At 45.6% G+C, this 16,008-nt stretch overlaps 1 protein-coding gene across 3 annotated transcripts in view; it reads right to left on the reverse strand.

Moving 5' to 3' along the window:
* The window catches only part of col7a1 (collagen, type VII, alpha 1), a 436,569-nt gene that overhangs the window by 142,433 nt on the left and 278,128 nt on the right, over positions 1-16,008 (reverse strand). For all 3 annotated transcript variants that reach the window (XM_072581827.1, XM_072581825.1, XM_072581826.1), the window contains exons 65-70: positions 13,357-13,437; positions 13,119-13,154; positions 11,691-11,762; positions 8,684-8,728; positions 5,766-5,801; positions 2,350-2,385 (exon numbers count right to left, since the gene is read on the reverse strand). In XM_072581827.1, coding sequence (XP_072437928.1) covers positions 2,350-2,385; positions 5,766-5,801; positions 8,684-8,728; positions 11,691-11,762; positions 13,119-13,154; positions 13,357-13,437 — 306 coding nt within the window. The remainder of the gene's footprint in view (positions 1-2,349; positions 2,386-5,765; positions 5,802-8,683; positions 8,729-11,690; positions 11,763-13,118; positions 13,155-13,356; positions 13,438-16,008) is intronic.

Below are 16,008 nucleotides of genomic sequence, written 5' to 3' on the forward strand. Positions count from 1 at the left end.
GAACTATATAAGGCACTAATCAGGTCACAGCTGGAAGACTGTTATCAGTTCTGGGTCCTTATCTAAGCTAAGGTATAATGGCATTGGAGGCAATTCAGAGATTGCTCACTTGGTTGATCTCAGGTATGGAGGGACTGTCTAATGAGAAGATGTTGAGTCTGTAGTCCTTGGAGTTTCGGAGAATTTATTGAAACATATAGGATTGTTGGGAGGTTTAACAGCATAGATAGAGAGAGAGTTGCTTCCCCTTGTGGGGGAGTCTCGGTCCCGAGTACACAATATCACAATAACCTCTGAAAGTGTGTTATGATACACCTCCAGGGCCAGTGGGACTTAAATTTCGCCCATCTGACCGAGAGGTATAGATGCTATCATTTTGTAGCAAGGCCCTATTCCTTCCATGCTGCATCACGGTATAGAGGTGAGTGCAACACTGTTACTTCAAAGAGGGCAAGTACATTAGGTCTGGTAACTATAAGTGAAAGCTAGTGATCTAATTCATTCAGAACATTTATTCAGGAAAAGAAATCTCTTGACTCAAGGGAGATAAATAGCTGGATCATCAATGATTGTGGTTGTTCACAGATATAACTAAATATCACAATCATAGGATCCTTACAACATTGAAACAGGCCGTTTGGCCCAACAAGTCCACACTGGCTCTCCAAAGAGTATCCCACCCAAACTCACCCCCAACTACCCTATCCCCTGCATTTCCATGGCTAATCCCCACCTAACCTATACATCCCTGAACACTCTGAGCAAATTCTCATGGTCAGTCTACCTAACCTGCACAACTTTGGACTGTGGGAAGAAACCAGAGCACCCAGAGGAAACCCATGCAGACATGGGAAGAATGTCCAAACTCCACACATACAGTCATCCGAGGGTAGAACTGAACTGGGGTCCCAGGTGCTGTGAAACAGCAGTGCTAACTACTGAGCCACCATGCCGTGACAGAAGAGTCAGTGCAGGTGGTAAATTATACCCCGATTCCTCTCCCATTGCCAACAACTCCTCAATGATTTAGTGACATTAGACAATAGACAATAGACAATAGACAATAGATGCAGGAGTAGGCCATTCTGCCCTTCGAGCCTGCACCGCCATTCAATATGATCATGGCTGATCATTCCTAATTAGTATCCTGTTCCAGCCTTATCTCCATACCCCTTGACTCCACTATCTTTAAGAGCTCTATCCAATTCTTTCTTAAAAGAATCCAGAGACTGGGCCTCCACTGCCCTCTGGGGCAGAGCATTCCACACAGCCACCACTCTCTGTGTGAAGTAGTTTCTCCTCATCTCTGTCCTAAATGGTCTACCCCGTATTTTTAAGTTGTGTCCTCTGGTTCGGCACTCCCCCATCAACGGAAATATGTTCCCTCCTGCCAGAGTGTCCAGTCCTTTCATAAGCCTATACGTTTCAATCAGATCCCCTCTCAGTCTTCTAAACTCAAGGGTATACAAGCCCAGTCGCTTCAGTCTTTCCGTGTAAGGCAATCCTGCCATTCCAGGAATTGACCTCGTGAACCTACGCTGCACTCCCTCAATAGCCAGAATGTCTTTCCTCAAATTTGGAGACCAGAACTGTACACAGTACTCCAGGTGTGGTCTCACCAGGGCCCTGTACAGCTGCAGAAGCACCTCTTTGCTTCTATACTCAATCCCTCTTGTTATGAAGGCCAGCATGCTATTAGCCTTCTTCACGACCTGCTGTACCTGCATGCTTGCCTTCATTGACTGGTGGACAAGAACACCCAGATCTCTCTGAACAGCCCCTTTACCTAATTTGATACCATTGAGGTAGTAATCTGCCTTCCTGTTCTTGCCACCAAAGTGGATAACCAGACATTTATCCACATTAAACTGCATCTGCCATGCATCTGCCCACTCACCTAACTTGTCCAGGTCACCCTGTAATCCCCTAACATCCTCATCACATTTCACCCTACCACCTAGCTTTGTGTCATCAGCAAATTTGCTAATGTTATTGCTGATACCATCTTCTATATCATTTACATATATTGTAAAAAGCTGCGGTCCCAGCACGGATCCCTGCGGTACCCCACTGGTCACTGCCTGCCATTTCGAAATGGAGCCGTTAATCACTACCCTTTGTTTCCTGTTAGCCAACCAATTCTCTATCCAATCTAGTACTTTGCCCCCAATCTAGTACATTGAAGAAGTTAAATTCTTGTTACACGTGGCATAATATTGTGGGTACATCCTGGGCTGCCTTTGAGTTTTATAGGAGAAACAATGACATTTTTACATGGTTAACATTGACAATAAGCCAAGTAACCCAAGCCATTGACTCATGCTGGATGAAGCAATGACAAATACGTACATCTCTTGCAGGGTTTCCTGGATCACCTTTCTCACCCTAAAAACATAAACAGAACACAACAGGTTATTAATAAATAAATAAACGACAACTCTGCAGCAGCTAGGTAACTTACCTTCGCTGAGCACAGCCTAAATTCTATCTCCTACAAAGGCAGCAGGAATTTCATTACCCACACTCCAACTAACCACCATTATAAGAAGCCACTACAGATGATTTCAGCTGTCTTTGCACTGTTCCAGTGTTTTTTTAAATCAGTGTTAGACTAAACCTTACTCACGTCCCGAGATAAATACTGCACTAAGTTGGGCAACAATTATATCCCACCATTTATGAGAATTGGTATCAATCTGGTCAAAATTGGAGGTTCCACTTTATTTTCCTCCTCACCTTTTTTTATTTTTATTGGATTAAGGAATGATGATTGTTCCTGGCCCATCCAGAATTTATTGTCCGTCCCTAATTACCCCCAGGAATCTGGGGGTGGGGAGACGCTGCAATCAATTTCTGTTCATTCACGGGATGCGAATGTTGCTGGCTGGGCCAGCATTTACTGCTCATCCCTAATTGGCCCAGAGGGTAGTTAGGAATCTATCCACATTGCTGTGGGTCTGGAGTCACATGGAGCCAGACCAGGTAAGGATGGCAGTTTCCTTCCCAAAAAGATGTCAGTGTACCAGATGGCTTTTTTGACGATGGTTTCATAGACTCTGAACTACAGATTTTTTAAAACATTGAACTCAAATTCCACCATCTACTATGGCTGCATTCAAACCCAGATCCCTAGACCATTACCTGAATTAAGAGTCTAATGATAATACCACCTGGCACTGCCTCCCCTGAGTTGATACATTTTGGAATCACAGATATGCTGACACGACAGTTACCAAAGCAAAACAATGTCCCTACTTCTTCATGAGGCTAAGGAAATGCAGCACATCCACAAAGACTCCACAATGAACATAACTAGGTAATATACAATAAAGTGTTTCACTCTGAAGAGGGTGCAGGTAGTGACCTGGGTGCATATGTGCATAAGTCATTAAAGGTAACAGGTTGAGAGCAGTTAAGCAAGCAAGTATTCCATGTTTTATTCATAGAAGCGTTGAGTACAAGAGCAACAAGGTAATGTTGAACTTGTATAGACTCAGCTGGAGTACTGCATACAGTTCTGAATCACAGAATCCCTACAGTGTGGAAATAGGCCATTTGTCCCAACAGGTCCACACCTACCCTCCGAAGAGTAAGCCACCCAGACCCATTCCTCTACCCTATTACGCCGTGTTTGCCCCTGACTAATGCACCGAACCTACACATCCCTGAACACCATGGGGGAATTGAGCATGGCCAATCCACCTAACCTGCACATCTTTGGACTGTGGGAAGAAACTGGAGCACCTGGAGGAACCCGGGTCCATGGCGCTCTGAGGCAGCAGTGAGCCACCATGCCACTCAATGCTGGTCGTGCATTTTAGAAAGGATGCAAACCGACTGGAGAAAGTGCAGAAGTAGCTTATGAGAATGGTTCCAGGGATGAGGAATTCCAATTCTGAAGACAGATTGAAGAAGCTGGAACAGTTTTCCTTGGAGACAAGGAGGCTGAGAGGAGACGTGATTGATGTTTTCAAAATCGTTAGCGGGCTGCACAGTGTAAATAAGGTGAAGCTGTTCCCAGTCATAAAGGGAGTGAGAATGAGAAGGCACAGAGTAAAAGCAATTAATGGAGGAAGCAAAAGTGATATGATGAGAAACGTTTAACGCAGCAAAGGGTTATGTTCTGGAATGCACTACCTGACAGTGTGGCTGAAGAAGGTTCAAACGAGGCACTAAAAAAGGGGATTAGATGGTTGTTGGTGAAGGAAGGGTGTGCAGGGCTAAAGACAGAAGGCAGGGAATGGAACAAAGTGAGATGCTCATTTGAAGAGGAGGAGCCACCACAATGGGCTGAATGGCCTTTTTCAGTGCTGTAACAATTTCTGATTTGATTTGATGTGATTTATTATTGTCATGTGTGCCTAGGTACAGTGAAAAAATTTGTTTTGCGTGCAGTGCAGACAGATCATGTCATACAAAGTGCATTAAGGTAATAAAACAGAGCAAGGAATGCAATGTTACAGCTGCAGAGAAGGTGCGCACAGAGCGAGATCAAGAATTAACATTTAAAATTTCACAGGTTCATTCAGAAGTCTGGTAACAGCAGGGAAGAAGTTGTCCTTGAATCGACTTGTATGTGCATACAAACTTTTATATCTTCCCCCCAATGGCAGAGAATATACCCAGGGTGGGAGGGGTTTTTGATGATGTTGGTTGCTTTGCCGAGGCACTGGGAAGTGTAGGTGGAGTCAGTGGATGCAAGGCTGGTTTGTGGGATGGACTGACCTGTGTTCACGACTCTCTGTAGTTTCCTGTGCTCCTGAGAAGAGCAATTGCCAAACCAAGCTGTGAGGCACCCAAAGAGGATGCTTTCTACGGTGCCTGGGTAAAAAATGGTAAGAGTCCGTGTGGACATGCTGAATTTCCTTAGCCTCCTGAGGAAGTAGGGATGTTGTTGTGCTTTCTTGACTGTAGCGCTGACATTCCTGTGATTCCAAACTGAGAGAGTACTGGGCCGCAGGAGCTCTAGGTAAAGTTGAATTCTTTAACAATTTCGGAAGCTCCTTATTACGCCTGTCTGGTTCAGCAACAACCCACTGTGTCTCACTGCTTCAGCCTCCACCATCATTCCAGGAATTGTTGCCACAGACAACCTCCCCCTCCCCACACCGCGTCAGGGTGTGACTCAGTGCAGGGGGGCACAAATAAAAGATGTGAAATGTTTGGGAAAGGGCAGAGGGATTTTGGGAAGGGGGTGAAGGAATGTTTGGGAAAGGCCACAAGGGATTTTGGGAGGGGGAGAGAGATTTTGGGAAGGAGGGAACATGGATTTTGGGAAGGGGAGAGAGATTTTGGGAAGGGGTGAAACATGGATTTTGGGAGGGGAGATGGATTCTGGGAAGGGGGATCAGGGATTTAGGGAAGGGGAGAAGGATTTTGGGAAGGGGAAAAGGAATTTTGGGAAGGGAAGAGGTATTTTGGGAAGGCGGAACAGGGATTTTGGGAAGGAGGGACAGGGATTTTGGGAAGGAGATAAGGATTTTGGGAAAGGAGAACAGGGATTTTGGGAAGGGGAAAACAGGGATTTTGGGAAGGGGTTAAGGATTTTGGGAAAGGAGAACTGGGATTTTGGGTGCAGGTGAGTGATTCTGGGGAAGGGGAGAGGGATTTTGGGAAAGGGGAGAAGGATTTTGGGAAGGGGGAAGAGGGATTTTGGGAAATGAGTGAGGAATTTTCTGAGGGGGGAGTGCTAGGGTAGAAGGCCCATATCTGGAATGTCTGCCCTTGGTTCGAAATAGAGTCAACCAATTCCTCGTCCCACCTACCTTTTTTCCGTTCTCTCCTGAAATCCCGTTCTCCCCCTAGGGAAAAGCAGAAAGATTAACACAGAAATGTAGAAAGTATGTGGGCCATTCGGCCCTGCGAGCCTGCACTACCCACTCTGCATGACCATGTCTGATTGTGCAAGTTCAGTATCGTACTTCTGTTTTCTCTCCATACGAGCAACAGTAGGAGGAAGTGAAGTCGGATCTGGCTGGGCCTCATGTTGGGGGCTGTAACCCATTCTACGCCTTTGTGCTCCCAAAATGACAAAACAGAAAAGTGGGATAAATAATCACAAGGAGGAGGTTTCTGTCAGGCTTCAGGACATCCCAAAGCACTTTATAGCCAACCATGTTCTTCTGCCGTGTTGCTGTTATTGTAACCTAGGGCAGCCAACTAGCGCACAGGAAGATCCCACAGAGATGTGAGAATGATGAGTTATTGGTAAAATGGGTTGAGCAATAAACATTGGCTCAAGAGCACTTGGGAATTGCACGCATTCTCTTTTATTAAAAAAAAAGTGCTACTGGATCTTTATTTCCACTTGAGACGCTGTGTTTATTTTTGTTGGTTCCTGTCACTGGCTGGGTCAGAATCTCATGGAGGGCAGTAGAGAGTCACAGGATCCCTGCAGTGTGGAAGCAGGTCATTTGGCCCATCCACATCGACCCTCCGTACAGCATCCCACCCAGACCCACCCCCTACCCTATCCCGGTAACCCTGCATTTCCCATGGCTAACCCACCTAACCTGCGTATCTCTGGACACCACAGGACAAGTTAACACAGCCAATTCACCTGCAGCATCAGGGGTGACCTGATAGAGGTTTATAAAATCATGAGGGTCATGGATAGGATTAAAAGATCCGATCTTTTCCTTGAGGTGGTGGAGTCCAGAACTAGAGGGCATAGGTTCAGGGTGAGAGGGCAAAGATTTAAAAGGGACCTAAGGGGCAATTTTTTCATACAGAGGGTGGTACGTATATGGAAAGAGCTGCCAGAGGAAGTGGTGGAGGGTGGTACAATTACAGCATTTAAAAGGCATCTGGATGATTACATAAAAGAAAGGGTTCAGAGGCTAATGGGCCAAGTGCTGGCAAATATGACTAGATTAGTTCAGGATATCTGGTTGGCATGGACAAGTTGGACCAAAGGGTCTGTTTCCGTGCTGTACATCTCTATGAATCTATGACCTGCACATCTTTGGACTGTGGGAGGGAACCAGAGCACTGGGAGGAAACCCACGCAGACACAAGGAGAACATGCAAAATCTACAGTCATCCAAGGTGAGAACAGAATCCAGGTTCCTGGCTCTGTGAGGAAGCAGTGTTAACCTCTGTGCTACCCTATTTGGGAGAATTGCTCAGGCTCTGCTCTCCTTGTGATAGCTTACCAGTCTCAGGCCAGGCTAAGGCCTGGGAGTGGTGGAGGCCTCAGTTTCTTCCTGAGGGAGTTGGATTTGGAAAATCCTGTTGGGTGACGTGAAAAGAGAGGCCTAGCTGAAATTTTTTTGGCAGAGGGACAATGTGACAAATGGCCTGCAGTTTTTTTTAACTCATCCAAGGCTGTGGGTGTCAGAGTGGGCCAGCTGTTGTCGCCCATCCCTCACTACCCTGGAGAAGCTGGTGATGAGCCACCATCTTGAACTGCATACAGTTCTGGATATAACTGGCTCAAAGGCAGGAGACAGACGGTGGTGGTGGAGGGTTGTTTTTCAGACTGGAGGCCTGTGACCAGTGGAGTGCCACAAGGATCGGTGTTGGGTCCTCTACTTTTTATCATTTACATAAATGATTTGGATGCGAGCATAAGAGGTACAGTTAATAAGTTTGCAGATGACAGCAAAATTGGAGGTGCAGTGGACAGCGAAGAGGGTTACCTCAGATTACAATAGGATCTGGACCAGATGGGCCAATGGGCTGAGAAGTGGCAGATGGAGTTTAATTCAGATAAATGCGAGGTGCTGCATTTTGGGAAAGCAAATCTTAGCAGGACTTATACACTTAATGGTAAGGTCCTAGGGAGTGTTGCTAAACAAAGAGACCTTGGAGTGCAGGTTCATAGCTCCTTGAAAGTGGAGTCGCAGGTAGATAGGACAGTGAAGAAGGCGTTTGGTATGCTTTCCGTTATTGGTCAGAGTATTGAGTACAGGAGTTGAGAGGTCATGTTACAGCTGTACAGGACATTGGTTAGGCCACTGTTGGAATATTGTGTGCAATTCTGGTCTCCTTCCTATCGGAAAGATATTGTGAAACTTGAAAGGGTTCAGAAAAGATTTACAAGGATGTTGCCAGGGTTGGAGGATTTGAGCTATAGGGAGAGGCTGAACAGGCTGGGGCTGTTTTCCCTGGAGCATCGGAGGCTGAGGGGTGACCTTATAGAAGTTTACAAAAGTATGAGGGGCATGGATAGGATAAATAGACAAAGTCTTTTCCCTGGGATCGGGGGCAGAACTAGAGGGCATAGGTCTAGGGTGAAAGGGGAAAGATATAAAAGAGACGTAACGGGCAACTTTTTCACGCAGAGGGTGGTACGTGTATGGAATGAGCTGCCTGAGGATGCGGTGGAGGCTGGTACAATTGCAACATTTAAGAGGCATTTGGATGGGTATATGAATAGGAAGGGTTTGGAGGGATATGGGCCGGCTGCTGGCAGGTGGGACTAGATTGGGTTGGGATATCTGGGCGGTGTGGACAGGTTGGATTGAAGGGTCTGTTTCCATGCTGTACATGACTTTATGCTGCGTTCTGGGAAGATGGCTGGGTGGGGTTTTGCGGGGTGAGGGTAGTGTACTGTCAAGGAACGGTATCACACTTCCCGTTCAGGTTCTGTAACTCGTCACAAACCCCGCATTCACCTCCTCTGCACTGTCAGATTCCAGCGTCAGTGCGATATTTTGTATAATAGTTTGGAAATACTTACATTCTTTCCAGGGATTCCTGGCTTTCCATCAATCCCCGGTTTACCCTGGAGACAGACAAAAAAAAGTCAATCAGTACACTAACAATAAACATCTGTTTGGGTATTTTATTTCCTTACCTCCTTTCATAAGAAAATGTTGATATAGGGCATGGTAAAGACTGCTCACCCTTCTTAGCCTTATTTAGACAGTAAGTGTAGGCAGCATCACAGTCAACCCACATGCCGTGCTCAGCACAAGAGTCAGTGAACAAGAATGAGACCCCTGGCTAACATCTCCTCACCCCGCTAGCATTTAACAACTAACAATTCTTACCGGATTGTGTTTGAGAATCCTGGCATTGAGGTTAATTAAAAGGACAAAGAACCAAACATAAGAAGTGCCCAGCTGGTGGTGTGGCTGACTGGTCTAACGTTTTCGATTCCAGTTTAAATCCCACCACTGCACTGCCATCATTCAGAGGCGTCGCTGCCTTCTACAGTGGTAGTATTCCTATCTCTGAGCCAGGAGGCTGAGGTTCAAGTCCCAGCTCTGTTATAATACCTTAGCCATAAGGTGGGGGAGCCGGTGTTGGGCTGGGTGGAATAAGTTAAAAATCAGGCAGCTATCTGATAAAGGGGCAGCTCTCCGAAAGCTAGTGCTTCTAAATAAACGTGTTGGACTATAATCTGGTGTTGTGTGATTAATAATATCTTAGAGCTGACTGATTAGAAAATGTTTAAATGCTGCAAATCCCCATCTCCAATCCTTCCCTCACTGCACTCAATACCTTTGTTTCCAATTAATCTTCATCAGCTGTGGATGGGTAACATCAAACTAAAAGTTCTGTAAAGGCTGAAAACGTTAACTGATATCACCAGGTAATCTCCGTTCATCAGAATATGAAGGACTGTTCCTGGGAAGAACCAGAGTGTTTTTGCCAGTGTGCTGTTCCTGCTGCTCTTCTGCTTCATTCCAAATAACCAACAGACGTATGTACTTAACACTTACAGCTAACCTGAGGTCTCACAAGGTCATCTCAAGTAACTCAGACTTTATGTAACTAGCTACTAAGCACCATGTAATAAACCCATTCTGGTTATCAAGGCTGAGTCTTGCCAAATGCACTTCTTATTTAACATTTTTGTGGGATGTGGGCATCTCAGGCTGGGCCCAGCATTTATTGCCCATCCTAGCAGCCCCTTGCGAAGGAGGGGGGGTGGGGGGGGAGGTGGCGGAATGAGCTGCCTTCTTGAACCGCTGCAGTCCACCTGCTATGGGTTGACCCATAATGTCATCAGGGAGAGAATTCCAGGATTTTGACCCAGCGACAGTGAAGGAACGGCAATATATTTCCAAGTCAGGATGGTGAGTGGCTTGGAGGGAAACTTGCAGGGGGTGGTGTTCCCATGTATCTACTGCCCTTGTCCTCCTAAATGGAAGTGGTCATGGGTTTGGAAGGTGCTGCCGAAGGATCTTTGGTGAATTTCTGCAGTGCATCTTGCAGGTAGTATACACAATTACAACAAGAAGAATTGGTGATTGTGAATCTATCCAAGACATTTCAGAAAGTTCCAGTGAATTTGACCACAGCAGAGAGCATACTCACAGCAATGTATGATTTTCATCATTTATACCAGCCCTTTGCAATTCATTTTGAACCATTCTGCTACACTGGTTATTTGAATCCATCTTTCATGAGCTTTTGGTGCTGACTGACGCAGTGGATCAGCTGAGTGAAATTGGAGGTAGATCACCAAACAGGTAATCTCTACAGGGAGAAAGTGAGGACTGCAGATGCTGGAGATCAGAGCTTAAAAATGTGTTGCTGGAAAAGTGCAGCAGGTCAGGCAGCTTATGCCCGAAACGTCGATTCTCCTGTTCCTTTGATGCTGCCTGACCTACTGCACTTTTCCAGCAACACTTTGGCATCATGGCTTACAGCAGAACTGGGAAAGGGGTTGTTGGGGGTGAAAACAGCAGGGAATATGTTTTGTCACGAAAACGCCAATCTCCAATGAGAACCCACTCTGTTGGTCCCTCTTTCCCAGAGCGGCGACAACTTTCTGGGGCCTAACTCATACCTATGAGATTTTCTGATACTCCAGAACATTCCAGTGCCAGTCTTGGAGCCAGCATTTAAACTCCTTCTAAACTCCCTAGATGCCCCCTTGAGAAGCTGGGGGTGAGCTACCTTTTTGAACCACTGCAGTCCACCTGCTGTGGGTTGACCCAGAATGCCCTAAGGGAGGGAATTCCAGGATTTTGACCCAGCCAACAATGAAGGAATGGCGATATATTTCCAAGTCAGGACGGTGAGTGGCTTGGAGCGGAACTTGCAGGGGGTGGTGTTCCCATGTATCTTGTTCTTCTAGATGGAAGTACTGACTACGACAGTTACTCACAGCAGATTCTCTCTTCCGCAGTTACCACCCTGTCCTTTGGAGCAGTGGGTGGTGGAGGGGGGGGATTAGATCCCCATTTGAAAGATGCTTAGTCTGTGGGAGAGCAATCTGTGACGTCATAGAGTCACAGAGGTGTATAGCACTGAAACAGACCCTTCAGTCCAACTCGTCCACGTTGATCCTGAATTAATCTAGTCCCATATGTCAGCACTTGGCCCATATCCTTCTAAACTCTTCCCATCCAGATGCCTTTTGATTGTACCTGCCTCCACCACTTTCTCATTCCATATCCTCTGCTTGAAAAAGTTGCCCCTGAGGTCCCTTTTAAACACTTCCCCTCTAACCTTAAACCTATGCCCTGTAGTTTTGGACTCACCTATCCTGAAGAAAAGACCTTGTCCATTTACCCTATCCATGGCCCTCATGGTTTTATAAATCTCTATAAGGTCACTCTCAGCCTCTGACCCTCCAGGTAATGAAGCCCCAGCCTATTCATCTCTAGATGGCTTCCAGCTGCTCGATTGGAAACTATTGATGCATGGCAAGAAAGGTCAGGGCACGGATTAAACTTCACTTGAGTTCATTAATTAAACTTTAAAAGAAAATTCTGAAATGTGTGACTTACGGGATTCCCCAACAAGCCAGGAGGGCCCACTGCTCCTGGTGGTCCTTGTTCTCCCCTCAGGCCTGGCAAACCCTGCGTTGCAAAAATATCCAGAATATTTCACCATCACTTTCATCGTGACAGGACAACTGAGGCAAAACCAACTTCAGCCGCCCTCCCACTGAATCTAGTTTCCTTCCTCTCAACCAGTGCGGGTAATCACGCGTGTCATGTTTCTTGTGTCGCCACAGCGGGGGCGGTAGTGTAACGAGGATAAAAGAATATGGTGAGAAAAGCAGAAAGCAATAATACAAGGGGATTTGGGAAACATGTGCACAAAGCACAGAAAGCCAGCACACAGGGTGCAGCAGGCAATCAGGAAGGCTAGTGGCACATTGGTTTTCATTTCAAAAAGAATAAGAGTCGGGAAGTCTTAAGGTGCTGGTGAGGCCACATGCAAAGTACTGTCAGAAGTTTTATTTATTTACTGCAAGTTATTCAAATTGGACACAGTTCAAAGAAGGTTAACGAGGATAATCCCCGGTATGGAGGGATTGTCTCGTGGGCAAAGACTCAACAGGTTAAGACTACTCACTGGAGCTTAAAAGAACGAGAGGTGATCTCATTGAAACAGATCAGATTCTAAGGAGCTTGACAGGGTCAACGCTGAGAGGATATCTCCCCTCATGGGAGAGTCCACGAGCAGAGGGCATAGCCTCAGAATAAAGGGGCACCAATTTAGGACTGAGATGAGGAGGAATCTCTTCTCTCAGAAGGTTGAGAGTCTTTGGAACTCCTTGTCTCAGAGAGCTGAGGGGACAGACTCCTTGAGTGTATTTCAGGCTGAGATCGGGTTACAGGAAAAAGGCAGGAGAGTGGACATGAGGGATATTGGATCAGCCATGATCCTACTGAACGGTGGAGCAGGCTTGAGGGGCCGAATGGCCTATTCCTGTTCCTATTTCTTAGTAGCTTCCTCAGGGATATCCATTAGCTTAACTATCGTGATCACAGCAACTCTCAGACATCATTTTAGTTAATTGCTGAGCGTTAGTTTACACTGCAATTCACTACAATATGTATTTGTATGGTACCGTTAACATGGAAAATTGTCACAAGTTACTTCACAGGAGGGTAATCAAACAAAGCCAAGCTGAAGAAAGAAGAATTATAACAGGTAAGCACAAAGCTGACTCAAAGAAGGAAGTTTCTACATGTATCCCAAAGGACCAAGGATGCAGAAGTTGAGGGAGGTGTCACAGAGCTCCTGGTACATTGAAAGGTGAGAGGTGTGCAGGGGTATTAAAGAACCCAGAATTGGAGGAAAACACATATCCCAGAGTGGAGGATCGAGAGGAGGCCAGGCCTCAGTGTGATTTGAACCTTCAAATATGAAAGAAACCAGCAGAACAGGCCTACAGGAGAGGCCTTGAAGTGTGGCTCACTTACATCTCTGCCGGGTTGACCTTGCTTCCCTGGCTCGCCCTGAAAAACAAAAGCACAGCACAGACTTGAAAACCGGCAAAGTCACACGACAGATTTCAGGTGACGTTTCCTGGGGGTGCACATTAACCCGTCGGTCACCTGCAACTGAACCTACAAAGCTGTCCCCCGAGCAACCCATTCCTCTGGTCCAGTCAGTGGGGTGATTGCATTATGCCGGACCCGGTCTGGGCCTAATACTCACCCTCAATCCAGGGAGGCCAGGTGGACCATTCTTCCCATCTTGTCCACTTCTGCCGTCCAGCCCTGGCGGTCCTCGGTCACCCTGTGTCCAGGAAGCAGAAACAGTAGTTCAGGTTCTATTCTTTTATACATACTTTTGAAAGAAAATAACAGACACGACAAAAAAATATCATGAGAAGTATCATGACGACAAGTAAAAATTGAGCATTTTATATGTCATCTAGGGATAGTAATAAGGGGGAGTCAGGCAATTAACCTTGGACACATATTTCCTGTTCAATGTTATATAGTCATACAGCATGGAAACAGACCCTTCAGTCTAACCATGCTGAACATAATCCCAAACTAAACATAGTCCCACCTGCCTGCTCCTGGCCCATGCCCCTTCAAACCTTTCCCATTCTTTATTTATCTTAAACATTGAAATTGTACCCATATACACCACCGTCTCAGGAAGTTCACTCCACATGCAAACCACTCACTGTGTGAAAAGGTTGCTCTTTGTGTCTTTTTAAAATCTCTCTCCTCTCACCTTAAAAATATGCCCCTTAGTCTTGAAATCCCCCACCCTAGGGAAAAGACACCGACCATTAACAGTATCTAGCGTTATCCCTGAAGAAGATAAGTCCCATGTGAAGTTAACACTAGGGTCGACATTTTGGTAATAACCTCTGCCCATTTGGAACAGCTCAGGGCAGAGTATATGGATTTGAGGCACCATTCCTCATCACTGACCAGTGACTCCAAACTGATCCTAAATGAGCAGTGAAAACAGGATTCACTTCTGGTAAAGTGGCCCTCATATGATCATTCACATGCAAAAGTACTTCCATTCATTTTGAAATCCTACTCAGCAACTTTAGCCTTCCGAGTCCAACCGCTGTCTTTGTTGTGCAACCACTTGCAGGTAAACTGGAACAAGTCAGTCCTTGTGTTTGTTTAAACAGGCATTATTTTGCTTCAATATGGCAGTGTGGTGGTTGTCAAGTAGAGGAAAAGATAAAACAATGGCATGGGATAAGTAGCCCAATCCATTTGTTGCTCAGAGCTGAGATAACCTAGGAGTGTTAGAGTCGTTTACCTCCCAGCAATTGCTGAAAAGAGACATTTTGACGAAGGATTTCATCCTGCCTTCTTCAGGACACATGCAAGAATGCCAAATTTCAACCAATCGCAACAACATGTACTACAAGGGAAAAGATTTCTGTTTGGTTGGAAAGTCAACTCTGATTGGCCAAGGCATTGCCATGGAGAATCCAAAAAAAGGCACAAATCTTTCTCCTGTAATACAAATTGTTATGATTGGTTGAAATGTGGCCTTTCTGCATTTGTCTTGATGAAGACAAGACAACAAGCTCCAGCAACATGCTGCACTTCTTGGCAAAATTCAAGTTCTGTGTTTCCATCTGACTGACAGTGGTGTTACTGACTAATCATAGCAATTAATCAGCATCAATCAGTCCATAGAGTCATACAGCAAGTCCAACCATTCCATGCTGAACATCATCCCAAACTAAACATAGTCCCACCAGCCTGAGAAATGAAACTTTCAGCAGACCTTTATGCTGCTATTTTGTTCAGAAAACAAAAGGGGAGAAGAGAGAGCAAGAGAGTGAAGTAACTCAGACTGTAATCTGACCCAGGGTCGAGAGAGTGTGGTGCTGTAAAAGCACAGCAGGTCAGGCAGCATCCGAGGAAGAGGAGCATCGACGTTTCAGGCAAGAGCCCTTCATCAGGCTAACTGGGTCAGACTATAACCTGACCCAGTTAACATCTCGAAACAGGCAGATGGTGTACGAATGACACGTGGAGAACCATTCCTGTTGAAGGCGCCGCGTGATGGAGAAGCGAGTTGTGGAAAGCTTCATGCTGCACTCTGCTGTTCTGCAATTGGTAAGTTGTCCATCTACACCTTTGGATCCAAAGCAGCAAGCCCACCTGTACAGGTGACACAGCACTTACCTGCTTTCAAGGCAGGCTGGGACAGAACATGACTCCGTCGTGCATGGACACATCTCATGCACTTCATCCCACTGGGAATCTGGATCAGAGACGGACACAGAATCCGGTGGAATGAAGGACATCAGAGTATGTCTTCCTGATTGGGCTTTTTCACCATCTTCAGATTATTCCCATTTCAAAGTTTTTCTGTGATCAGGACAATCATCCCAGCAGATCATGCCCAACTCTTTATATAAATGTTGCTGGAACATGGAAATTAGCTTGTGACCTAGGCTCAGATTTTGATGTGATAAGCATAATGAAGGCTTCAGAGATGAGAAAAATACTGCTGTTGCATTCCCCGCCAATAGACCCAGGCCTGGGATCATGTAATGGCCTGAACTTAAGAATATTTAATAGTTCCACATCAAAGAAAAAGTTGAACACACTATATCTAATACATTTGGCACTGAATGAGGCTTTAATGGCATAATGAGTGATAATTAATAATGTGCAACCACTCTGGCCTGTAAAGTAAAATGACAAGAGAGGACCCCTCATTCCCTTCAAAGAAAATAATGTGGTAACATTGTACTTTGACATTTCCTGTTTCTTTAATCCCATTTGTATTACATTTTTATTTGTTTGCTGTGCATGAGTTAAAATGGCATTTATATTCTTATTTTTAAACTTCCTGGGTTGCTGCCTGCCT

The sequence above is a fragment of the Chiloscyllium punctatum genome, chromosome 12 (assembly GCF_047496795.1).
Source record: "Chiloscyllium punctatum isolate Juve2018m chromosome 12, sChiPun1.3, whole genome shotgun sequence".
NCBI classification, from domain to species: domain Eukaryota; kingdom Metazoa; phylum Chordata; class Chondrichthyes; order Orectolobiformes; family Hemiscylliidae; genus Chiloscyllium; species Chiloscyllium punctatum.